Below are 25027 nucleotides of genomic sequence, written 5' to 3'. Positions count from 1 at the left end.
TCGTGGGCCCTTCTCAATATTTCTCCCTGGTACCTCTGTGGCACTACTAACTGGTGAACTACTGTCCACTGCTTGCCCTCAGGTCTGTGAGGGGAACTCCATTTCCTCATCAATACCCCATTCTTTAAATAGTAGCAGTCAGGGACTCCCTCTGCTTCACTTTCATATTGGGTAGCCTGTGCTAATTCTCACTGGGTTGGCTTGCTGAGCCTCAGCTAGGGAAAATCCATTTAATTCATTCCCTGGGTCTCCTGACTTTCCAAAGAAAGTCTCGGACAGGCAGGCCTCATGGTCATTTGCCTTCAGTGTCAATGCAGTCTCCTCTGGGGGAGCTGGTTTGATCATGGCCTGACCCATTACATATTCAGGGAAACTGCAGGAGACCGTCTCCTGCCACATCCCTGTCTCTCTGACCTCCTGCGGTCTTTGTTTCACTGCTGGGAGGACTACCACCTTCACCCCTGCCAGATCATTACCGAGGAGCAGGTCAATCCCGTCCACAGGCAAATTGGGGTCAGTCCCTACAGTCACTGGTCCCGAAAATAGGTCGCACTCCAGGTGCACCTGGTGTACAGGTACAAGCATACACTGCCCTCTAATACCGTTCACCATCATTTTGGTGTTCACTGCACTCTGGGGGAAAGGTCAGGCCTTTTCCCAGTCAAAGGGATCCAGTCGCCCCTGTGTCCCTGAGAATTACTATGGGCTTTCTTGCCCCACTTGAGGGATATGGGGTTACTTTCCCTTGAAACACGAAACCCTGATAACCTTCAGGAATCCTATTAACCTGTCCTGCTCTGGCCGTAGTTAGTTTCCTGGATTCCACTCTTGTTAAAGCCACAGCTTGTTCTGTGATTTCCATCAGGATCCTGTCTTCGCTGAGTGTGTGTGCCCTGATTATCCCTACCGGTTTTCCCTTTAGTTTCCAGCAGTCAGCTTTTAAATTCCCTGCCTTATTACAATGGAAGCACACAGGTCTCCGGGTCACACTTTTGCTCACAGTGCCTTCCTTTTTGGCTGGAGTAGGGCCCCCTGTGTCTTCCAGGACTGCCTGGGCAGATATCACCTTCCCATCCTTTGTCCTTTTCAGATTTGTGGGATTGATTAGGAAAGGTTCTCCCCTGGGAAACTGACTTATAAATTAAAGCAAACTCATCGGCCAGAATGGCCACTTGCCGGGCTCCCTGAACCCGCTGCTCCTCTACATGGGTCTTTATTGAGAATGCGAGAAAGTTTTTAAATTCCTCTAACAGGTTTACTTCTCTGAGAGTCTCAGAGCTGAGCTGTATTTTTAAAGCCCTCAGCCACTGGTCAAAAGCTAACTGCTTATTTCTTTCAAATTCCAGATAAGTTTGATTGGCTTGCTTTTTGAGGGTTCTAAACTTTTGGCAATAGGCTTCGGGTACAAATTCATATGCCCCGAGGATAGCATTTTTGGTCAGTTCATAATTTGATGAACTCTCATCTGGCAACAAGGAATAAATCTCATGGGCTTTTCCGGTTAGTTTGCTTTGCAATGAGAGAGACCAGGTCTCAGCTGGCCATTTTAGCTGCCTTGCCAGTTTCTCAAAAGACATGAAAAACACTTCCACATATTCCTCATTGAATTTTGAAATTAATTTAGCGAGTTTTAGCAATCTTGTACCCAGCCCTGAATTGTGCTGCTCCATATTGACCATGCTTTCACTAGGGTTACTCTGTTGCCCCCTAGCAAACTCAAGCTGCTTCAGCTCTCTCCGAATGCTTTCCAGAATATTCTTTCTCTCTCCCTTTCTCTCTTTCCTTCTTCTGCCTTTCATTTTCTTCGCATTCCCTTTGGAAGGCTCACTCTTTCTCCCTGTCTTCTGATTCAGGTTTCCTTTGTTCCAGTTGTATCTTTGATAGCAGTACCCTCTCTCGGTCTGCTTCTAACACTGCCTCTACTTCTTCTGATTCAAGGGAAAAATGGTGGGCCACTAGCCTTAGGAGTTCAGACTTCCTAGTCTTGCCAGGTACAGTGATCCCACACTGCTCAGCCATTTTTCTCAACTCCTCCTTAGACAGTGCCTTTAACTTATCCCAAGTTACTTCACCCTGGCTTGGAGAGCTACTCGCTTCAGTTGCAGCCGTGTTAGTATTCGATCTCACACAACCACAAGAAAACCTGTATTAATCTTTGCTCTTTTTGATTGGGAACAATTTGGCTTCCCACTTCCAATTTCACTGGTTTGTCTGGGGGTAAGATTCCGGACACTAACACCCAAATTTCTGTTACAACAGGTGAGAAATGTGTCTAGGGGTCTTTTGCTGTCTTTACCTGGTCTTATTGTAACAGGGTTTAATTTTAAACACAGTGTTTTGAGCTATCCCTTTGTGAATCCTTGTTCACAGTTTTCCAATTATAAGGCAAAGAAACCAACACACCAGGTTTTCTCAGGTTTAAAGGAGAAACGTGAGTTTATTAAAACTTAAACTCTGATGCGGTTAAGGCCTACGGATATACGATGCACCCATGCTAGCATGCACGTTCGATATACACATGCAAATAGGGACAGAAAAGAGGAGAAGAAAATATAGTAGAGAGGGGTTTGAGGCAATATCAGAAGAGTTTCTTGTTTATGGTGCTTCAAGCTCACTTGATTGTAGGTAGTCTTGCTGTTCGTCAAGGCCCAGAGTTATTCTTAAACCTTGTTCACGTAGGAGACTTTTCTCTCTTTGAGGTTCATGTGTTTTCAGTGGATTCCAAAGCTGGTGAGAAACAAGATGAGAGCAGACAGAAGGGAGGTCTTCTTAAAACAGGAGCCAGAAGTCTTCTGAGTTCAAATCCCTTGTTTGAAGTTCAAAACTCAACAGCCAGCTAGTCATGTGACTAAAACTGGTCTGACCACTTCTGTGTTTGTGGATTCTGCTATCTTAGCAGTCAACCTGGAATGCTAGCTCTCCCCACCTTCAACATCTGGTAATCAAAAGTCCATTGTTGGTTGAATGGATCAGGGAATGGTCCTTTGTCCTTGTTCCAACTCTGCTAGTTAGTATGCAAATATCTTTCCATTCAGGGGCTTGCAATTTTAAGTTTTAATGTTCATGTGGCGAAATCATGTGTGCCCAGGTCTTGGCAGGTGGGGGTTTGCCTGACATTTCTAGAAGGCATTTGATAAGGTGCCACATCAAAGGTTATTGCAGAAAATAAAAGCTCATGGTGTTATGGGTAACATATTGTCATGGATAGAAGATTGGCTAGCTAACAGGAAACGGAGAGTAGGCATAAATGGGTCATTTTCGGTTGGCAAGATGTAACGAGTGGTGTGCCACAGGGATCTGTGCTGGGGCCTCAACTTTTTACAATTCATATAAATGATGAAGGGACCGAAGGTATGGTTGCTAAATTTGCTGATGACACAAAGATAGATAGGAAAGTAACTTGTGAAGAGGACATAAGGAGGCTACAAAGGGAAATAGGTTAAGTGAGTGGGCAAGAATCTGGCAAATGGAGTATAATGTGGGAAAATGTGAAATTGTCTATTTTGGCAGGAAGAATAAAAAAGCAGTATATTATCTAAATGGTGAGAGATTGCGGAGCTTTGAGATGCAGAGGGATCTGGGTGTCCTAGTGCATGAATCACAAAACGTTAGTATGCAGGTACAGCATGTAATTAGGAAAGCTAATAGAATGTTATCGTTTATGGCAAGGGGAATTGAATATAAAAGTAGGGAGGTTATGCTTCAGCTATACAGGGCATTGGTGAGACCTCATCTGGAGTACTGTGTACAGTACTGGTCTCCTTATTTAAGGAAGGATATAAATGCGTTGGTGGCAGTACAAAGAAGGTTTACTAGACTAATACGTGGAATGGGCGGGCTGTCTTACGAGGAAAGATTGGACAGGCTAGGCTTTTATCCACTGGAATTTAGAAGAGTAAGAGGTGACTTGATTGAAACATATATGATCCAGAGGGGTCTTGACAGGATGGATGTGGAAAGGATGTTTTCCTCTTGTGGGAGAATCTAGAATTAGGAGTCACAGTTTAAAAATAAGGGGTCGCCCATTTAAGACAGAGATGAGGAGAAATCTTTTCTCTGAGGGTCGTGAGTCTTTGGAATTCTCTTCCTCAAAAGGTGGTGGAAGCAGAGTCTTTGAATATTTTTAAGGCAGAGGCAGTGGTTAGCACCGCAGCCTCACAGCTCCAGGGACCCGGGTTCGATTCCGGGTACTGCCTGTGTGGAGTTTGCAAGTTCTCCCTGTGTCTGCGTGGGTTTTCTCCGGGTGCTCCGGTTTCCTCCCACAAGCCAAAAGACTTGCAGGTTAATAGGTAAATTGGCCATTATAAATTGTCACTAGTATAGGTAGGTGGTAGGGAAATATAGGGACAGGTGGGGATATTTGGTAGGAATATGGGATTAGTGTAGGATTAGTATAAATGGGTGTTTGATGTTCGGCACAGACTCGGTGGGCCGAAGGGCCTGTTTCAGTGCTGTATCTCTAATCTTAAAAAAAAAAAGGGGGTGTAAGGTTATTGGAGGTAGGTGGAAATGTGGAGTAATCAGTTTAGTCATGAACTTATTGAATGGCGGAGTAGGCTCGAAGGGCCGAGTGGCCTACTCCTGCTCCTAATTCGTATGGTCAAATCATGTTAACAGCAACAGTCTACAAAAAATTCTTAGTTTATGCTAACTTAATTCTTAATATTGCTAATCTTCTGTAACATTTCTTATCTCACAGCATGTTAACCCAGAACTGTTGCACCCTTTGCACACACTCCGAAATATTATGCACTTGGTCAGTCCTGAAAATAAAAACCTGGGCAGGTAAGTTGGATCTTTAGTAGGTTTGGGAACAAACATCAAGCCTTTGAGATGTAGTTTATCTGACGTTACAAAGTTTAATTCTGATGAATTTGCTTCTCAAAGTACAATGCTTATTTAAATGTTTATATGTATTGACTTGTTATTAAAATATATATGTGCTTAATTAATAGCATTAAATGCTTACTATATAAAGAGCAACGGTAATGTAATGTACTTGGAGGGTCGGGTGGAGGGGAAGAAAACTTCCCTCAGAGACTCATTGAGGAATATCTGCTTTATTATAGTGGACAACAGCAATAGGAAAAGTGATGTGTAAGCTTGTGTTATACGCGCTACATCTTCATTCTGATCCTTGTTAATCTGAGTTGAATCAAGGTTAAAAAACAGTAATCACCACTTCAGTATATTCCATTCAAGTACCTTGACGAATTGGCATTCCTTTCTCATGTTTTGTAACTCTTGTAGACAAAAATGTTATGCAGGTTATGTGTCAGTGATGGAGTCCTATTTCAGTTGGCTGATCTGCTGACAGGGTTGACCTTGTGAAACCTGCTTAATGCGGATGGCTGTTTAACAGTCTTGTAGTTTATCATTTTCTGATCTAGTAGTAATGAGGTCTGAAACAGTAACCTGTTATTTCCTACCAGAGAGTGCCCTACTCTCCCAGTAGCCAGATGGTAGGCATTCAAGAGTACTTGAAAAGACAAGCGTTGAAATAATCAGGCTTTGACAGAATTTACTTTCAACTCAGTATGAGTAATGGTGGCACAAGATTTGAAAATATTGAATGTCATACCAGTATTCTTTATCAAGAAAACTATTAGAATTATGACCCTGAGAAGCTGGACTCTACAGTAAAGGAAGCACTAAATGTGCATTTGTGGTAATGAAAGCATTAATTTCAACACTGGCTGTAGAAGTAATGCCTGAACATTACTGGAAATCACAGGATCAATGTGATGATCACTGGCCGATCTTGGGTCACTCATCCAGAGACATTCTACTGTCTTTCCATCACAGATTCCAACAGTTTCTTAAGTTTTCATCTTCTATGCGACCAGGGAGTTTTTCCATCACTCCAAGAGGCCAGTGGGGTGTAAAAATGTGGTTTGAACTTCACTGGGACTTCTGCCTAGGTGTGCAGTTGTACAGCTTATTTTCCACCTATAATTAATGCTTGTGTGAAGTGAATAAGCAAAGTTTAATTCCTACTAGAGTTTATTGTTAGTGGGAGTTCAGGTTGTCAAAATCTGCATTTTTTAGCAGTAGGGCAGCACTTCAGGGAACCTTCCTGATACAATACCTGGGCTACTTTTTTTATTCTTTTGTGGGATGTAGGTGTCACTTGCAAGGCCAACATTTGTTGTCCATCCCTAATTGCCCTTCAGGTGGTAGTGAGCTGCTTTCTTGAACTGCTGCAGTCCATGCGGTATGGGTACGCCCACAGTGCTGTTAGAGAAGGAGTTCCAGGATTTTGATCCAGCAACAGTGAAGGAACAGTGATATATTTCCAAGTCAGAATGGTGTGTGGTTTGGAGGGAAATTTGCAGATGATGAGGTTCCGCGCATCTGCTGCCCTTGTCCTTGTAGGTGGAAGAGATCGCTATTTTGGAAGGTGCTGTCGGAGAAGGCGTGGTGAGTTGCTTCAGTGCATCTTGTAGATGGTACGCACTGCTACCACTGTGTGTCAGTGGTGGAGATGGTGGATGGGGTGCAGATCATGTGGGCTGCTTTGCTCTGGATGGTGTTGAGCTTCCTGAGTGTTGTTGGAGCTTCACCCATCCAGGAAAGTGGAGAGTATTCCATCACACTCCTGACTTGTGTCTTGTAGATGGTGGATAGGCTTGAGGGAGTTACGAAGTGGGTTATGCATTGCAGAATTCCCAGTCTCTGACTTGGTCTTATAGCCACGGTATTTATGTGGCTGCTCCAGTTCATTTTCTGGTCAGTGGTAACCCCCAGGATGTTGTTGGTGGGAGCTTCAGCAATGGTAATGCCATTGAACGTCAAGGGGAGATGGTTAGATTCTGTCTTCTTGGAGATCATTGCACATTTGGAGAAGCACATTGCACTGTTAGAAAATGAAGTCTCTGGAGCAGTCATGTATCAAAGCACCTGAGAGGAATGAGGGACTTCTGGATTATCCAAGAGGCATGAGCATCTTACTAAATAACTAAATAATTTGGTTAAACACGATTTGCCTTTCACAAAGACCTTTTAGGGTAATGTAGAGAGAAGTGGATGACTATCCTCAGCTGCAGCAGATGGGAGATTGGATTCAGATGTGCAGGGAGTCTCTTGAATTGCTTAAACTGTCCAGTAGCTATATAGTATTGGACAAATACAAGATGGATATTGACTCAGAGAAGTGGTCCTCAGTAGCATTGTGGGCACTGTGGAGTAAGGGTCTACCTTGGAGTTGAGAGGCAGGTAGGCTACAAAAATAGTAGTGGGAGAAACTGCAGTCAGCCTTTTTGCACTTCTGACTAGGAGTCCAAAATAGTATGTTTCCTCCCTGGTGCTGATATACAGAATAGGTAGAAAACCTTCTGGAAAGGCAGATTAAACAGCCAAAGGTCATGGTCCATGCCAAAGGTGGCATGATAAAATTAAAGTTAACAATATTAAAAGAGAAATTTAAAGTGTAGTGGGAAGGTGAAAAAGATTAGAAGGGCTAGAAGAGAATATGAAAACAGACTAGCAAATAATATAAAAGGAAATACTAATGGTTGTTATGCGCATATTAAAAAGTAAAATAATAGAAGGCAAGATCTTCATGTAAGGTCAGACTGCTGCCATCATGGCTGTTGCTTACAGTGTGAAAAGGGGTGTGCAGGGTGTCACAGCAGTCCAGAAATCAGTCCTCCTACACATTGCAAGGATTGCTGACGCACTGCCCTGGGGGTGTGGCAGTAGCTCCATGGGCTTTAACTTTCTGTCCTGTCTTTTGTATTCACTATAGAGGATACAAAAAACATTCTAGTAATAGTTGTAAATTAGGAGGTGGAAGAAAGAGAGGAACTTGGTGAAATTACAATCACCAGGGAAGTGGTACTGACCAAACTGATGGAGCTGCGGGCTGACAAGTCCCCGGGTCCTGGTGGGCTTCATCCTAGGGTATTAAAAGAGGTGGCTAATGAGGTAGTAGATGCATTGGTCTTAATTTTTCAAAATTCGCTAGATTCTGGAAAGGTTCTATCAGACTGGAAAATAGCACATTTAACCCCTTTATTCAAGAGGTTGGGGGGCAGAAAACAAGTAACTCTCAGCCAGTCAGCTTGACGTCTGTCGTGGGGAAGGTGTTAAAATCAGTCGACATGGCTTTGTGAAAGGCAGATCGTGTTTAACCAATTTATTGGAGTTCTTTGAAGGAGTAACATGTGCCGTGGATAAAGGGGAGCCCGTCAATGTACTGTACTTGGATTTCCAGAAGGCATTTGACGTGATGCCATGTAACAGGTTATTGTGCAAGGTAGGAGCTCATGGTGTAGTGGGTAACATAGTAACATGGATAGAAGATTGGCTGGCTGGCAGAAAACAGTGTGCGCTTTCTCTGATTAACAGGATGTGCTGAGTGGAGTCCCACAGGGGTCTGTGCTGGGGCCTCATCTTTTTACTGTTTATATCAATGACTTAGATGAGTGGAGCGATGGCATGGTAGCTAAATTTGCAGATGACACAAAGATTGGTAGGAAAGTATATTGTGAAGAGGTCATAAGGAGGTTGTAGACCGACATAGATAGGTTGAGTGGGCAAAATTCTGGCAGATGGAGTATAATGTGGGAAAGCGTGAAGTTGGCAGGAAGAATAAAAAAGCAGAGCATTACTTAAACGGAGAACGACTGCAGAATTCCGAGGTGCAGAGGGATCTAGATGTTTTGGTGCATGAATCACAAAAAGTTAATATACAGGTACAGCAAGTAATAAAGAAGGCTAATCTTTTATTACGAGAGGAATTGAAAATAAAAATATCGATGTTGTGCTTCAGGTATACAGGGTATTGGTGAGACCACATCTAGAATATTGTGAGCAGTTTTGGTCTCTATTTAAGGAAGGGTGTGAACGCATTGGAGGCAGTTCAGAGGAGGTTTACTAGACTAATACCTGGAATGAGCAGGTTGTCTTATGAGGAAAGGTTGGACAGACTGGGCTTGTTTTCACTGGAGTTTAGAAGAGTGAGGGGAGACTTGATTGAAGTATATAAGATCCTGAGCGGTCTTGACTAGGTGGATGTGGAAAGAATGTTTCCTCTTGTGGGGGAGTCCAGAACTAGGGGGCACTGTTTTAAAATTAGGGGTTGCCGTTTTAGGCCAGAGATGAGAATTTTTTTCTCTGAGGGTTGTGCGACTTTGGAACTCTGCCGCAGAAGGTGGTGGAGGCAGGGTCATTGAATATTTTTAAGGCAAAGGAATCAAAGATAATCCAGGGTAGATGGGAGTGTGGAATTCGAGACACACTGATCATCCACGATCTTATTGAATGGCGCAGGCTAGAGGGGCCAAATGGCCCACCTCCTAATTCTTATGTTCGTATTTAAGACAGCATTCATCTTCCCAGCCTGCCACTCTGCTTGCTTTTGCCCATCAACTAGCCAGCGCAGGCTGCTGCAGCACATTCCAATATGGTGCAGTCCACAGCCAGGCCTTCTCGGCCCAGAGCTGCTCGAGGTAGTCCTCTGAGGCCATTTGCAGTCTCCTCCAGTGAAAGTCAGCAGCCTTCCCCCAGCTGAGTTGCAGCCACTGGAGTAGCACTGCGTATGAGCACCACGACAGGCAAAGGCATTAAAAAGAAAGGCTTGCATTTATATGACACCCTTCACGAACAGTGGACGTCTCAAAGCGTTTTACAGCCAATGAAGTACTTTCTGAAGTATAGTCATTGCTGTAATGCAGGAAAGGCAGCAGCTAGTATGTGCACAGCAAACTCCCACAAACAGCCATGTGATAATGACTAGATTATCTTTTTTTGTGATGTTGATTGAGGGAAAAATATTGGCCAGGACACCAGTGTAATTCCCGTGCTCTTTTTCGAAATTGTGCCATGGGATCTTTTACACACCCACGAGAAAGCAGATGGGGGCTCGGTTTAACATTTCATTTGAAAGACGGTACCTCCAACACTGCAGCGCTCCCTCAGTGCTGCACTGGATTGTCACTCTTGATTTTTGTGCTCAAGCCCTGGAGTGGGAATGGAACCCGGAACCTTGTGACTGAGGCGAGTGGGCTACCACCTGAGTCACATAAGAAAATAAGAACTAGGAGCAGGAGTAGGCAATTCAGCCCCTCGAGCCTGCTCCGCCATTCATTACGATCATGGCTGATCTCATCTCGGCCTCAACTCCACTTTCCTGCCTGTTCTCCATAACCCTTCAACCCTTTACTAATTAGAAATCTGTCTTATCTCCTCCTCAAATTTACTCAGTGTCCCAACATCCACCGCACTCTGGGGTAGTGAATTCCACAGACTCATGACCCTTTGTGAGAAGTAATTTCTCCATCTCTGTTTTAAATCTGCTACCCCTTATCCTAAAACTATGACCTCTTGCTCTAGATTGCCCCACCAGAGGAAACATCCTCTCTACGTCTACCTTGTCAATCCCCTTAATCATCTTATAGACCATTACAGCGCAGTACAGGCCCTTTGGCCCTCGATGTTGCGCCGACCTGTGAAACCATCTGACCTACACTATTCCATTTTCATCCATATGTCTATCCAATGACCACTTAAATGCCCTTAAAGTTGGCGAGTCTACTACTGTTGCAGGCAGGGCGTTCCACGCCCCTACTACTCTGAGTAAAGAAACTACCTCTGACATCTGTCCTATATCTATCACCCCTCAACTTAAAGCTATGTCCCCTCGTGTTTGCCATCACCATCCGAGGAAAAAGACTCTCACTATCCACCCTATCTAACCCTCTGATTATCTTATGTCTCTATTAAGTCACCTCTCCTCCTCCTTCTCTCTAACGAAAACAACCTCAAGTCCCTCAGCCTTTCCTCGTAAGACCTTCCCTCCATACCAGGCAACATCCTAGTAAATCTCCTCTGCACCCTTTCCAATGCTTCCACGTCCTTCCTATAATGCGGTGACCAGAACTGCACGCAATACTCCAGGTGCGGTCTCACCAGAGTTTTGTACAGCTGCAGCATGACCTCATGGCTCCGAAACTCAATCCCCCTACTAATAAAAGCTAACACACCATATGCCTTCTTAACAGCCCTATTAACCTGGGTGGCAACTTTCAGGGATTTATGTACCTGGACACCAAGATCTCTCTGCTCATCTACACTACCAAGAATCTTCCCATTAGCCCAGTACTCTGCATTCCTGTTACTCCTTCCAAAGTGAATCACCTCACTTTTCCGCATTAAACTCCATTTGCCATCTCTCAGCCCAGCTCTGCAGCCTATCTATGTCCCTCTGTAACCTACAACATCCTTCGGCACTACCCACAACTCCACCGACCTTTGTGTCATCCGCAAATTTACTAACCCACCCTTCTACACCCTCATCCAGGTCATTTATAAAAATGACAAACAGCAGTGGCCCCAAAACAGATCCTTGCGGTATACCACTAGTAACTAAACTCCAGGATGAACATTTGCCATCAACCATCACCCTCTGTCTTCTTTCAGCTAGCCAATTTCTGATCCAAAGCACTAAATCACCTTCAACCCCATACTTCCGTATTTTCTGCAATAGCTTACCGTGGGGAACCTTATCAAACGCCTTACTGAAATCCATATACACCACATCCACGGCTTTACCCTCATCCACCTGTTTGGTCACCTTCTCAAAAAAACTCTAAGGTTTGTGAGGCACAACCTACCCTTCACAAAACCGTGCTGACTATCGCTAATGAACTTATTCTTTTCAAGATGATTATAAATCCTATCTCTTATAACCTTTTCTAACATTTTACCCACAACCGAAGTAAGGCTCACAGGTCTATTTACCAGGGCTGTCTCTACTCCCCTTCTTGAACAAGGGAACAACATTTGCTATCCTCCAGTCTTCCGGCACTATTCCTGTCGACAATGACGACATAAAGATCAAGGACAAAGGCTCTGCAATCTCCTCCCTGGCTTCCCAGAGAATCCTAGGATAAATCCCATCTGGCCCAGGGGACTTATCTATTTTCACACTTTCCAAAATTGCTAACACCTCCTCCTTGTGATCCTCAATCCCATCTAGCCTAGTAGTCTGTATCTCAGTATTCTCCTCGACAACATTTTCTTTACTGTAAATACTGACGAAAAATATTCATTTAATGCTTCCCCTATCTCCTCTGATTCCACACATAACTTCCCACTACTATCCTTGATTGGCCCTAATCTAACTCTAGTCATTCTTTTATTCCTGATATACCTATAGAAAGCCTTGGGGTTTTCCTTGATCCTATCCGCCAATGACTTCTCGTGTCCTCTCCTCGCTCTTCTTAGCTCTCCCTTTAGATCCTTCCTGGCTAGCTTGTAACTCTCAAGCGCCCTATCTGAGCCTTCACATCTCATCCTAACATAAGCCGCCGCCTTCCTCTTGACAAGCGCTTCAACTTCTTTAGTAAACCACGGCTCCCTCGCCCGACAACTTCCTCCCTGCCTGACAGGTACATACTTATCAAGGACACGCAGTAGCTGCTCCTTGAATAAGCTCCACATTTCGATTGTGCCCATCCCCTGCAGTTTCCTTCCCCATCCTACGCATCCTAAATCTTGCCCAATCGCATCATAATTTCCTTTCCCCCAGCTATAATTCTTGCCCTGCGGTATATACCTGTCCCTGCCCATCGCTAAGGTAAACCTAACCGAATTGTGATCACTATCACCAAAGTGCTCACCTACATCTAAATCTAACACCTGGCCGGGTTCATTACCCAGTACCAAATCCAATGTGGCATCGCCCCTGGTTGGCCTGTCTACATACTGTGTCAGAAAACCCTCCTGCACACACTGGACAAAAACTGACCCATCTAAAGTACTCGAACTATAGTATTTCCAGTCAATATTTGGAAAGTTAAAGTCCCCCATAACAACTACCCTGTTACTCTCGCTCCTGTCGAGAATCATCTTCGCTATCCTTTCCTCTACATCTCTGGAACTATTCGGAGGTCTATAGAAAACTCCCAACAGGGTGACCTCTCCTCTCCTGTTTCTAACCTCGGCCCATACTACCTCAGTAGACGAGTCCTCAAATGTCCTTTCTGTCGCTGTAATACTCTCCTTGATTAACAATGCCACACCCCCCCCTCTTTTACCATCTTCTCTGTTCTTACTGAAACATCTAAATCCCGGAACCTGCAACATCCATTCCTGTCCCTGCTCTACCCATGTCTCCGAAATGGCCACAACATCGAGATCCCAGGTACCAACCCATGCTGCAAGCTCACCCACCTTATTCCGGATGCTCCTGGCGTTGAAGTAGACACACTTTAAACCAAGTTCTTGCTTGCCAGTGCCCTCTTGCGTCCTTGTAACCTTATCCCTGACCTCACTACTCTCAACATCCTGTACACTGGAACTACAATTTAGGTTCCCATCCCCCTGCTGAATTAGTTTAAACCCCCCCGAAGAGCACTAGCAAATCTCCTCCCCCCCCCCCCCCCAGGATATTGGTACCCCTCTGGTTCAGGTGAAGACCATCCTGTTTGTAGAGGTTCCACCTACCCCAGAAACTTCAATTAGATCTCCTCTCATTCTTCTAAACTCTAGAGAGTAAATGCTTAAGCTGCTCAATCTCTCTTCATAAGACAAACCTCTCATCTCTGGAATCAATCCAGTGAACCTCCTCTGAACTGCCTCCAATGCAACTACATCCCTCCTCAAGTAAGGGGACCAAAACGTGTGCGGTCTCACTAATGCCTTGTACAGTTGCAGCAACACTTCCCTACTTTTATACTCTATTCCTTTAGCAATAAATGGCAAAATTCCATTTGCCTTCCTTATTACCTGCTGCACCTGCATACTAGTTTTCTGCGATTCATGCATGAGGAAACCCAGATCCCTCTGCACCGAAGCACTCTGAAGTTTCTCTCCATTTGAGAATTTGCCTTCCTATTCTTCTGACCAAAATGGATAACCTCACACTTATCCACGTTAAACTCCATCTACCAAATTTTGGCCCATTCACCTAACCTATCCATATCCATTTGTAAATTTCTTATTTCTTTATTGCAACTTATTATCTCACCTATTTTAGTGTCATCTGCAAATTTGGCTATAGTACTGTCTGTCCCTGCATCCAAGTTATTGATATAGATTGTAAATAGTTGGGGCCCAAGGACCGAACCCTGTGGCACCTCACTAGTTACGTCTTGCCAACCAGAAAAGGACCCATTTATCCCGACACTGTTTTCTATTGGTTAGCCAATCCAAATCCAAGCTAATAAATTGTCCCTAACCCATGTGATCTTACCTTGTGTATTAACCTGTTATGTGGCACCTTATCAAAAGCCTTCTGGAAGTTCAGATATACTACATCTACAGGATCGCCATTGTCTACTTACTTGTTACATCTTCGAAGAACTCTAATAATTAGCCAAACACGATTTGCCCTTCATAAAACCATGCTGACTCTGATGGATTGCGTTTTGACTTTCTAAATGTCCTGTTATTACTTCCTTAATAATGGATTCTAACAATTTCCCAACGACAGATGTTAAACTAACTGGTCTATAGTTTCCTACTTTCTGCCTCCCTCCGTTTTTGAATAAGGATGTTATATTAGCATTTTTCCAATCCACTGGAACCTTCCCTGCATCCAGGGAATTTTGGAATATGATAATCAATGGATCCACAATCTCTGCTGCCACTTCCTTTAAGACCCTAGGATGTAGGCCATCAGGCCCTGGGGACTTGTCTACCTTCAATCCCAATAGTTTGCTCAGTACTTTTTCCCTAGTGGTGGTGATTGTTCTAAGTTTCTCCCTTCCTATAACCTCTGCATTACTTGTTACTATTGGGATGATGCTAGTGTCCTCCACTGTGAAAACTGAGGCAAAATACTGACTTAGTGTCTCCTCCATTTCTGTGTTCCCCACCATTAACTCCCCAGTCTCATCCTCCAACGGACCAACATTTACTTTAGCTGCTCTCTTCCCTTTTATATACTTATAGAAGCGTTTGCTATCTGTTTTTATATTTTGCGCTAGTTTTCTTTCTTAATTTACCTTTGCTCTTTTTATTACTTTTTTAATTTGTTGGAAGCCAGTCAACAACTTCTTTTTAGTTCTGTTTCTCTCCTGTTTTACTTTTTCCTGCTCTTTGCTTTTCCTTTCCTTTCAGTTTATTCTGTTTCACTTGTCTCCTATTTAGTTTTGCAGCTGTTGGCTGGGAGAAGTAGGAGGAGTCTATTCGCTTTTGGTTGGCAGGGAGCGGCAATGTTTTAAGAGTTTGTTGAGTAGGGAGAAGCATCTGGAACCAGATGAGCAGTAAGAGGTAGAGAATTGAGACTCCGATTGTGGAGAGAAGCAGTAGCATGGAGACTTGATTTGCTACAGGGCGGAATATAAAAGCAACCGTTTGCATAGAGATGTTCATAAAGTGCAACAGACACAGACTCCAGCCACTCGGTTATTAAAAGCCACTGTAGTACTGCCATACTCCTACTTTGTTGATCAAAAAAATTATAGGATCTTTTGTTGCAATGCCTGCCACTTGGTGTAATGAATTATAGAAAATTTAGCCAGTATTCCCATTCCTGATTGCTGAGTCAGTGCCTTTGGAGGGGAAGAGAAATAGGAGTAAAAATGGAAAGAAAAACTGTGTCCCACTGTGTGGTGAATTCTGTAAATTTCTATTTTGCATTAGGCTGTGACCTTAATCTACAACTATTTGAAAGTATATTGTACCACTTTTTTTATTCTTTAATTGGATGCGGGTGTCAGTGGCAAGGCAGCATTTGTTGCCCATCCCTAATTGCCCTTGAACTGAGTGGTTTGCTCGGCCATTTCAGAGGGCAGTTAAGAGTCACATGTAGACCAGACCAGGTAAGAACGGCAAGTTTCTTTCTCTAAAGGATATTGGTGAACCAGATGGGTTTTTTCGACAATCAATGATTAGTTTCATGGCATCAGTTCTGAGACTAGCTTTTCAATTCCAGATTTTTATTAATTAATTGAATTTAAATTCCACTAGCTGCCATGGTGGGATATGAACCCATGTCCCCAGGGCATTAGGTTGGGCTTCTGGATTGCTAGTCCAGTGACATTACCACTACAACACCGTCTCCCATTCTCTTTAAATATTCTCCACTTTGCCTTCGTTTCATATCCACAGTTTTGTTAACCATTTTCAAGTCCCGTTGGGTTTGAATACCCTGTTTTGGCAGTGATTTCTACTCTTGCATATGACTTCTGAATGCTGGTGGCTCAAAATTGTTTCTGTTTGCTTTGGTTATGCCTGTATCTGAATATGTTACTACTTTGAAACGTTATCTTCCTGGATAACGCACGCCAGAATGAGGGAAGAAATGTAAATTTCACACCCAGTATCATTGCAAATTTTCATACATTAATTTTTTTCTTTGTCAGATTGGATTTATGTGAAGCTATATTTTAACTTCTAGTTGCCAGTGGATGAAATGTATTTCAGACATGGGAACTGATCTTCAATATTTCAAAATGTGATTTTTGTCCATTGGCAAGTAGAAGTCATAACTAAATTTATCAAAGGCAGTGTAGCTTTAAAAGCTCTAATTATACATTCAAATATAGTAATTTGCAACATTTCCTAGAGGAAAAAAATCAATAGTTGCGAATCTGCACATGTCTCATTTATATGTCTATAAACTGTAATGTTTTTGAATTTAGATCTGGGCCTTTTGAAATCAGTGCTGATCTTGAAGATTCAATGGAGTTGGTGGACCCAAATATTGCTGCTCAGACAGATGAGAGTGGTGATGAATATATAACTGATGAAGAGACTGATTTGGGAACAGATTGGGAGACTGTACCCAGTCCTAAATTTTATGATATCCCTTCTCAGCCAGTGGAAGTATTGCAAAGCCAAGCCATGCAAGCATCTCAGCCAATCAGCAATAGCAACAGTACAGGTGGTATGATCTCTTCTGCAGCAGCTTCTGTTACATCGTGGTGGAAGCAATACTATGGGCACCGCTGATTACATGCTGCACTGGAACATAAACTTCCAATGAAAAGAAAACGCATGAGAGCAACACTTGAATAGTGCCTATAAAACACACCTGTAAAACTAGACAGTTGTGTTTATATGGATCAGAAACATAACACTACTGAAATCTGCAACTGGCCAAATGCTGTTTTGGTATAATGGAACTATCATTTCTGTTCAGCAAATTAGTACATGATTTGAAATTGAGACATATGTTGTTAAAGAAAGAGTGTCAGGAGCCCTTTTTGTTCAAAGTATTACTCGTTTTTATAGGAAAAATAATGGTCTGAGTAAATTCAGTTTTTAAAAAAAATCAATTTTATTACTGACATTGTGACCCTTTAGTCAGGCCTCCCTCTCTAGTACGTATTGGCAAGGGGTTGGGGGGAGTTAAGTGGTGTGTAACTTAATAATCAACTTGAAAGTCACCTCGATCATGGAATCTAAATTACAGAATTTGGAATGTGGTTTTGTAAAATTGGATGGAATCAAATGACCTCTTGGGCTGTTTTCATTGGTACTTGACCCCCAGTTTTCTGTTAAGCTACCCTGGAACGCTGCTTGTAATTGCCATCACAACAGACTACTGTAGGGTTGTATCTAAAACTCCAGGTCAGTGATAAAATTTACTTTTTTTTTACTTTTTAAAAAAAAGTTAATGTGCCAAGGCCATTATTTTCTTGTATGAAAAGGTATCACAGAATCATACAGAAGGCCATTTGCCCCATCATCCCTGTGCTGTCCAGTTAGTTCCGCTTACCTACTCTTTCCCCATACGCCATTAAATTCCCTTTTGAAAATGATTATTGAATCTGCTTCCACTTCCTTTCAAGCAGTCTATTCCAGCTCATAACAGCTGGCTGCCGATTTTTTTTTTTTTTGTCATGTCACCTCTGATTCTTTTGTCAATTACCTTAAATGTGGCTACTAACCCTCTGCCACAGGAAATAGTTTCTTCTTATTTGCTCTTATCCAAACCCTTCAAGATTTTAACCCTCAATCAATTCTCCCCTTACCTTCTTTCCTCAAAGGAAAACAATCCGAGTATCTTTAGTTTCTCCACATAATTGAAGTCTTTCATCCCTAGTATAATTCTCGTAAATCTTCTTTGCACCTTCTCGATGGCCTTGCCATTCCTTTTTAAAGTGTGGTGCCCAGAAATGTACACAATACTCCAGCTGGGACCTAACCAGTGTTTTTTTTTTAAAGTTTCGTCATAACCTCCTTGCTTTTGTACTTAATGTCTCTATTTATAAAGCCACATATCCCGTATGCCTTTTAACAGCCTTCTCAACTTGTTCTTCCAACTTCAAAAACTTGTGTACATATACCCCCAGGTCTCTCTGTTCCTGCACCCTTTAAAATTGTACTATTTAGTTTGTATTGCCTCTCTCCATTCTTCCTACTGAAATGAATCACTTAATACTTCTCGTTTAAATTTCATCAGTTTGTCTCTGTCCTTCTAAAGTTTGTTACCAAATTCAAATGAGAAGCATAGTATCATCTGTAAATGTTGAAATTATACCCTGCAGACTCAAATCCAGGTCATTAATCTATATCAAAAAGAGCAGTGGTTCCAACACTGACCTCGGGGGACACTGCTATAATAACTTCCGTCCAGTCTGAAAACAACCGTTTTCCACTACTCTCTTTCTCAGCTAATTTTGTATCCACACAGCCACTGTCACTTTAATCCTATGGGCTCAATTTGTTAAGGGAAGGTCGTGTCTTACTTGATTGAGTTTTTTGAGGAAGTAACGAGGAGGATTGATGAGGGTAGTGCAGTGGATGTGGTCTACATGGATTTTAACAAGGCATTTGACAAGGTCCCGAATGGCAGACTGATCAGAACAATGAAAGCCCATGGGATACAGGGGAATGTGGCAAGTTGTATCCAAAATTGGCTCAGTGACAGGAAACAAAGGGTAGTAGTCGACGGATGTTTTTGCGAATGGAAAGCGGTTTCCAGTGGCATTCCATAGGGCTCATTGTTGAGTCCCTTGCTGTTTGTGGTATATATTAATGATCTGGACTTAAATGTGGGAGGCATGATTGGGAAATTTGCATATGACACAAAAATTGGCCGTGTAGTTGACAGTGAAGAGGAAAGCAGTGGACTCCAGAATGATATCAGTGGTTTGGTTGAGTGAGCGAAAAAATGGCAAATGGAATTTAATCTGGAGAAGTGTGAGGTAATGCATTTGGGGAGGGCAAATAAAGCAAGGGAATACAGAATAAACGGGAAGATGATAAGCGAGGTAGAAGAAGACCTCAGAGTGCATGTCCACAGGTCCCTGAAGGAAGCAGGGCAGGTAGATAGAGTGATGAAGAAGGCATATGGAATGCTTTCCTTTCATGGCCGAGGTATAGAATACAAAAACAGGATGTGATGCAGGAACTGTATAAAACGCTAGTTAGGCCACAGCTGGAATATTGTGTACAGTTCTGGTCACCACATTACAGGAAGGACATAATTGCTCTGGAGAGAGGACAGAGCAGATTTACAAGAATGTTGCCAGGGCTTGAAAGTTGTAGCTGTGAGTAAAGATTGGATTGGCTAGGGTCGTTTTCCTTAGAACAGAGGAGGCTGAGGGGTGACTTAATTGAAGTGTACAAAATTATGAGGGGCCTAGCTAGAGTAGGTCAATTACCATGGGGCACAGATTTAAGGTGATTGGTAGAAGGATTAGATGGAAGATGAGGAAAAACTTTTTCACCCAGAGGGTGTTGGTTGTCTGGAATTAACTGCCAGGAATGGTGGTGGAGGCAGAAACTCTCAACTCTTAAAAGGTACCTGGACGTGCACCTGATGTGCTGTAACCTGCAAGGCTATGGACCAGGTGCTGTAAAGTGGGATTAGATTGGGTGGCTAGTTTTTTTTCAGCCAGTACAGACCCGATGGGCTGAATGCCTCCTCCTGGGCCATAATTTTTCTCTGATGCTATGGTTCAGTTTTGCTAGCAAGTCTTATGAGGTACCTTATCAAATGTCTATTGAAAGTCCCTATATACATCAGCTGTACTATGCTAATCCACCTTTGTTAGTTCATCAAACTCAAATTATCAATCACAATCTGCCTGTAACAAATCCATGCTCTTTCATTTATCAACCCATATCTTTCCACGTGCCAATTAATTTTGTCCCAGATTAATGTCTGACGGTATCTCTGACCTGTGATTGCTGGGTTTATCCCTCTCCCCTTTTTTGAACAGGCATATGGTATTCTGCCTGACCTATGGCGCTACCTCCATCTCTAAGGAGGATTGGAAGGTTGCAGCCAGGGCCTTTGCAATTTTCCACCCTTACTTTCCTCAGGAACCTTTGATGCATTCCATCTGGATTGGGTGACTCTTCAATTTGAGTGATGCCAACTTTTTAAGTACCTTCTCTTTGCCTATTTTTGTCCTATACAATTTCTCTACTACCTTCTCCTTTGCTGTGACATTGGCAACATCCCCTTCTTTAGTGAAGGCAGATGAAAAGTGTTCATTTAGTACCTCAGCCACAGTTTCTGCTTCCACGTGCTCTCATTTTTGGTCCCTAATCGGCCCTTTTATATTACCTGCTAATCTATTCTCATAGATTCTCTTTGTCCTTATTTCCTTTTTCTGTTTCACTTTAATTTCTATATCTTCAGTTATCCAGAAAGATGTAGCTGTCGATGCCCTTCCATTGCCCCTAGTGGGAATGTGTCTAGGCTGTATCCAATCTATCTCCACTTTGAAGGCCTTCCATTGCTCATTTACTGTTTTACCTGCTAATCTTTGATTCCAATCCACCTGGGTCAGAACCCTCTTCAATTCATTGAAATTAGCAGCCCTCCAGTTGAAGGAATCGTACTTTGCATAAAAATTACTACACCTGCACTTACCTTCTCTTTTCAGTTATCAAACCCAATGTGAAATTCTTTGTATTTTCTGTTTAAAAAGCTGAATTCATATGCAGAAGTACATTTTACAGAATAGTCCCATTCTGATGAGTTGTTACATTTTACCAGAGTCAATTTATTTAGACTGCAGTGGGCAATGAGGTGTGTTTGGTAAATTAGCTTTGATTAAATCAAGGCAATAGAGTAACACATATTTGTTTCTTTTAAACATTTGTTAGTTAAATTTAAGCAATAGAATGGGGTTGATGAACATTAATAACTCCTGAATCATCTTCATTACCTTGTGATCAGATAGCATGGAGACAAAGCTTCAGAGTTTTGTTAGAATATAATATCAGATAGTTAATTTCACTTTACATTCGACAAATTCCCAGTATAAATAACATCTAATGTAAAAAAAAAACTGTTTTGGGGCGGTGCAGTGGTTAGCACTGCAGCCTCACAGCTCCAGTGACCCAGGTTTGGTTCTGGGTACTGCTTGTGCGGATTTTGCAAGTTCTCCCTGTGACCGTGTGGGTTTCCGCTGGGTGCTCCGGTTTCCTCCCACAGCCAAAGACTTACTGGTTGATAGGTAAATTGCCCACTGTAAATTGCCCCTAGTGTAGGTAGGTGGTAGGAGAATTGAGGGAAGGTGGGGATGTGGTAGGGAATATGGGATTAATGTAGGAATGGTAGAAATGGGTGGTTGATGATCGGCACAGACTCGGTGGGCCGAAGGGCCTGTTTCAGTGCTGTATCGCTCTATGACTAAAGTAATAAAGTTAGTATTGTATTCACTAAAATTAACATGGTTGTTGCTAAGCTATGGCAGGTCATATGGGACTGAATGGCCTACTTCTGTTTCCGTGTTCTTATATATTTTAGATTTTTGGCATAGTTGACATAGAATATCATGACAGCCAATTCTTAATATTCAGAATTTTACTTTCGGTTAACCTAGTTATGAATTTTTTTCAATTCATTCATGGGATGTGAGTGTTGATGGCATTGCCAGTATTTGTTGCCCATCCCTAATTGCCCTTGAAGTTTTTATATTAAAATTGTTCAGAAGATTATACATCCTGCATTCGAGATTAGCATAACTAATAAGTGTTCAAATCAGACACAGATTACTTTGTTGATATCCACAACATGAAGATCTAAAGAGTGGCCAGTAGGAAAAGAGATCGGTGAAATAACGATCCAACTTGCAATAGTACTAGATAGATCAGGTCCTTGTAGAACTGATCTTGCATTTAAAAAAAAATTTACTTTGTGATTTTTATTCATTTTTAAGATCCCACAATGTGTGCAGACTTTAAAGACAAGTGTGATTTGAACATGCTTTTCTCATTTTCAATAATTGCAATGGTTGTAATGGGTTGTGAAAGGAAAAACACTCATTTATAATTTAATGTGATATGAAAATAAATTGATAGTGAATTTATAATTTAAAAGCATTACCAAATCATTGTGTTAGATTAAGATGAAAAGTTACGTACCTTGATTCTTGAAACAAGAAATAACCTCACCAATCGTAAGTAAGTCTATACTAATTACGAGTTAAATATTTTCAGCACAGAGGCCCCATTGTGACTTTCTCTTCCTCTGTTTCAGCTTGAAGAAATCAGTCTGTTCAAGAGCAGTAAAGACAACTTGTGACAATGCAAGTAATAATCATATGCTCATTTGAAAATAACAGAACAATACAGTTAGACAGTGGGTAGGACAGTTAGGAATGTAGGAATTGCTAGTTGATTTTAAAAAATCTAGTTTACAATCTGATAGTTGCATGACACAATGATAGTGTAGTCGTTGACTAATCACAGCAATCAATCTCTATCATTTAGTCAAGAACAGACCCAAAAATGATGCTAGGAAAAGCCAAGTGGAGGAGAGCTTTGGGAACCATAGATCCAAAGTCTCCTTCCTGTGAAATATGCTATTTTCTTTTATTCATTCATGGGATGTGGGCATCACTGGCTATGCCATTATTTATTGCCCATCCCTAATTGCCCTTGAGAAGGTGGTGGTGAGCTGCCTTCTTGAACCGCTGCAGCCCATGTGAGGTAGGTACACCCATAGTGCTGTTAGGAAGGGAGTTTCAGGATTATGACTCAGCAACACATCATGCCTCAAATTACTTGTAAACTGGATCCCAAATTGGTATTTTCTGAATAAAATCTAATTTTTTTAATTTGAATGAATCAATACTAACTCCTTCCACCATGTCCTGAGGGAGTTATTTCCATAGATTTCTGCAGATTAGTTTGAATTATCCTAAATCCTGAATTTCAGGAGTGGTTATGCTATACAAGTCCTTAATAGATCAATATTTGAAATTTTCTGTGTTTTTCTAACTTTTGATTTGTATAATCCACAAGGGACTTCAGTTTTGCTTGGCTCAAAGTAAAACTACAGCAAATTAACAAAATGTGATGGGGAGTATACAACAAAGTGAATGACACACAGGAAGTATGTGTTGTGACATGCTTATTTTCATTGTGCCTGACTTTCATGCTTTAAAAAAAAAAGACCATATTTTCTACTTCCCGAAGATTGGCGAATTCTTGGCATATGACTCTTTCCTATCCTTGATTCTCCCAGATATTTATCTGAGTTTGAGATGATCACCTGCTCAACTCCAAGTTTTGGTCCCTCCACCTGTAACTTTTAGCTTCGTTGCCTATTGTTGCTACCACCAAATCCCATCTTGATTTGATTTTTGCCCTGTTCCAAATTTCAGGTCTGGCATTGATTAGCACTGGTCACTTAATCTTGTGTTCAGCAGTGCCCATTGTCATGGTCCTGTAGTTGTTTTTCTCCCGGGAATATGCGGTTTGACTTTAAGGCTTGCAAAGGATCAGTACTGCTTTAAGAACCAGCAAGCCTCAGGAGTTAGAGAAAATGCATCCTGGTTACCCGGCAGCAGCCATTCGGCGACTGCGATTCAAAAGGTGCGTTCTCGTTACCTTGGATACAGCCACTCAGACTGAGTATCACACAATACATTTGTTACAATTCAATTTTGAACTGGCTTTTTAGTTGGAGACAGACAGCTGGTGTTAGCACCTGAAAAAAGAGCTCTGAGCCATTTAAACTGAAGGAAGAGAATTTAGTCTGTTTAATTATTATCTGTCAAAGTCCTAAAAAAAAAGTCAAGCCAAAACAGAGATCTCTGGTAATTTAAACTGAAGGAAGGGAAGTTAGACTGTGACAATCTTTTTTCCCTCAAAAATTCTAAAACCAAATTGATTCATTTAGAAAGTGTTTGCGGTCATTAATTGTTGAAATTCGCTGGAGAAGGAAAGCATCACTTACTGCTGGAGTTAGACTACGGACTGTTGTACTGCAGAAGAACCTTTTTTCGCCATCAGACGGCTGTGAGGACTTAAAGCAACATTGGACTGTAAATTTGCAAGGACTTTTTTCTATTTTAAATGTTTATCATCTTGGTGTTTAAGAATTTAGTTTTTTTTAAAAATTAAAGTTAATTTGATTTAAAGACGCCTGGTTTGGTTAGCCTCATTCGGGGATTAATAGATGGTACAATTTGGAAAGTTTAAAATGATCGGCGATCTGTGGAGGGACAAGATTGAAATAACAGTACGTTTCTCCACTACAATCAGAATCGTATATTTTGATTGGTGGCTTTGACTGGAGCAGTTGGTTGTAACATATTAATTGGGTTTAGAGTCATAGATACAGCACCGAAACAGGCCCTTCGGCCCACCGAGTCTGTGCCGACCATCAACCACCCATTTATACTAATCCTACATTAATCCCATATTCCCTACCACATCCCCACCTTCACTCAATTCTCCTACCACCTACCTACACTAGGGGCAAATTACAATGGCCAATCTTTGGCTGTGGGAGGAAAGCGGAGCACCCGGCGGAAATCCACGCTGTCACAGGGAGAACTTGCAAACTCCGCACAGGCAGTGCCCAGAACCGAACCCAGGTCACTGGAGCTGTGAGGCTGCAGTGCTAACCACTGCAACACTGTGCTGCTGTATTTCTCGTCCGGGATTTGAATAACGTTAATTGGGGCCAGCTCGAGATTTGAATCACATTAATTGGGTTTCTGGATTTGAATCAATCTTAATTGGGGGCTTGCTTGCAATTGAATCATATTTAATTTGGTGGGTCGCGTCTGGGATCAGAATCAGACAAATTTGGAGGGCTTGCATTTGGAATCGTAATAACTACTCATCTCTGGGATAACATATTTAAATTGGGGTCCTG

At 42.1% G+C, this 25027-nt stretch overlaps 1 protein-coding gene across 6 annotated transcripts in view; it reads left to right on the top strand.

Moving 5' to 3' along the window:
- The window catches only part of atg14 (autophagy related 14), a 66168-nt gene extending 41884 nt beyond the window's left edge, over positions 1-24284 (top strand). Inside the window, exons 9-12 of one of the 6 annotated variants that reach the window (XR_010975699.1) lie at positions 4700-4785; positions 16593-17064; positions 22397-22445; positions 24044-24083. Coding sequence is in view for 3 of the 6 variants with exons in the window: in XM_068039189.1 (XP_067895290.1) it covers positions 4700-4785; positions 16593-16902 (396 nt within the window). In the remaining 3 variants the exon portion in view is untranslated. Of the gene's footprint in view, positions 1-4699; positions 4786-16592 lie in introns of all 6 variants that reach the window. The other 5 variants (XR_010975697.1, XR_010975698.1, XM_068039190.1 and 2 more) reach the window with 5 other exon arrangements.
- Positions 24285-25027: the final 743 nt, after the last annotated feature.

The sequence above is a fragment of the Heterodontus francisci genome, chromosome 9 (assembly GCF_036365525.1).
Source record: "Heterodontus francisci isolate sHetFra1 chromosome 9, sHetFra1.hap1, whole genome shotgun sequence".
Classification (NCBI taxonomy): Eukaryota; Metazoa; Chordata; class Chondrichthyes; order Heterodontiformes; family Heterodontidae; genus Heterodontus; species Heterodontus francisci.
The sequence above is the reverse complement of the archived record's forward strand: the minus strand, read 5'-3'. Positions and strand labels throughout refer to the sequence as shown.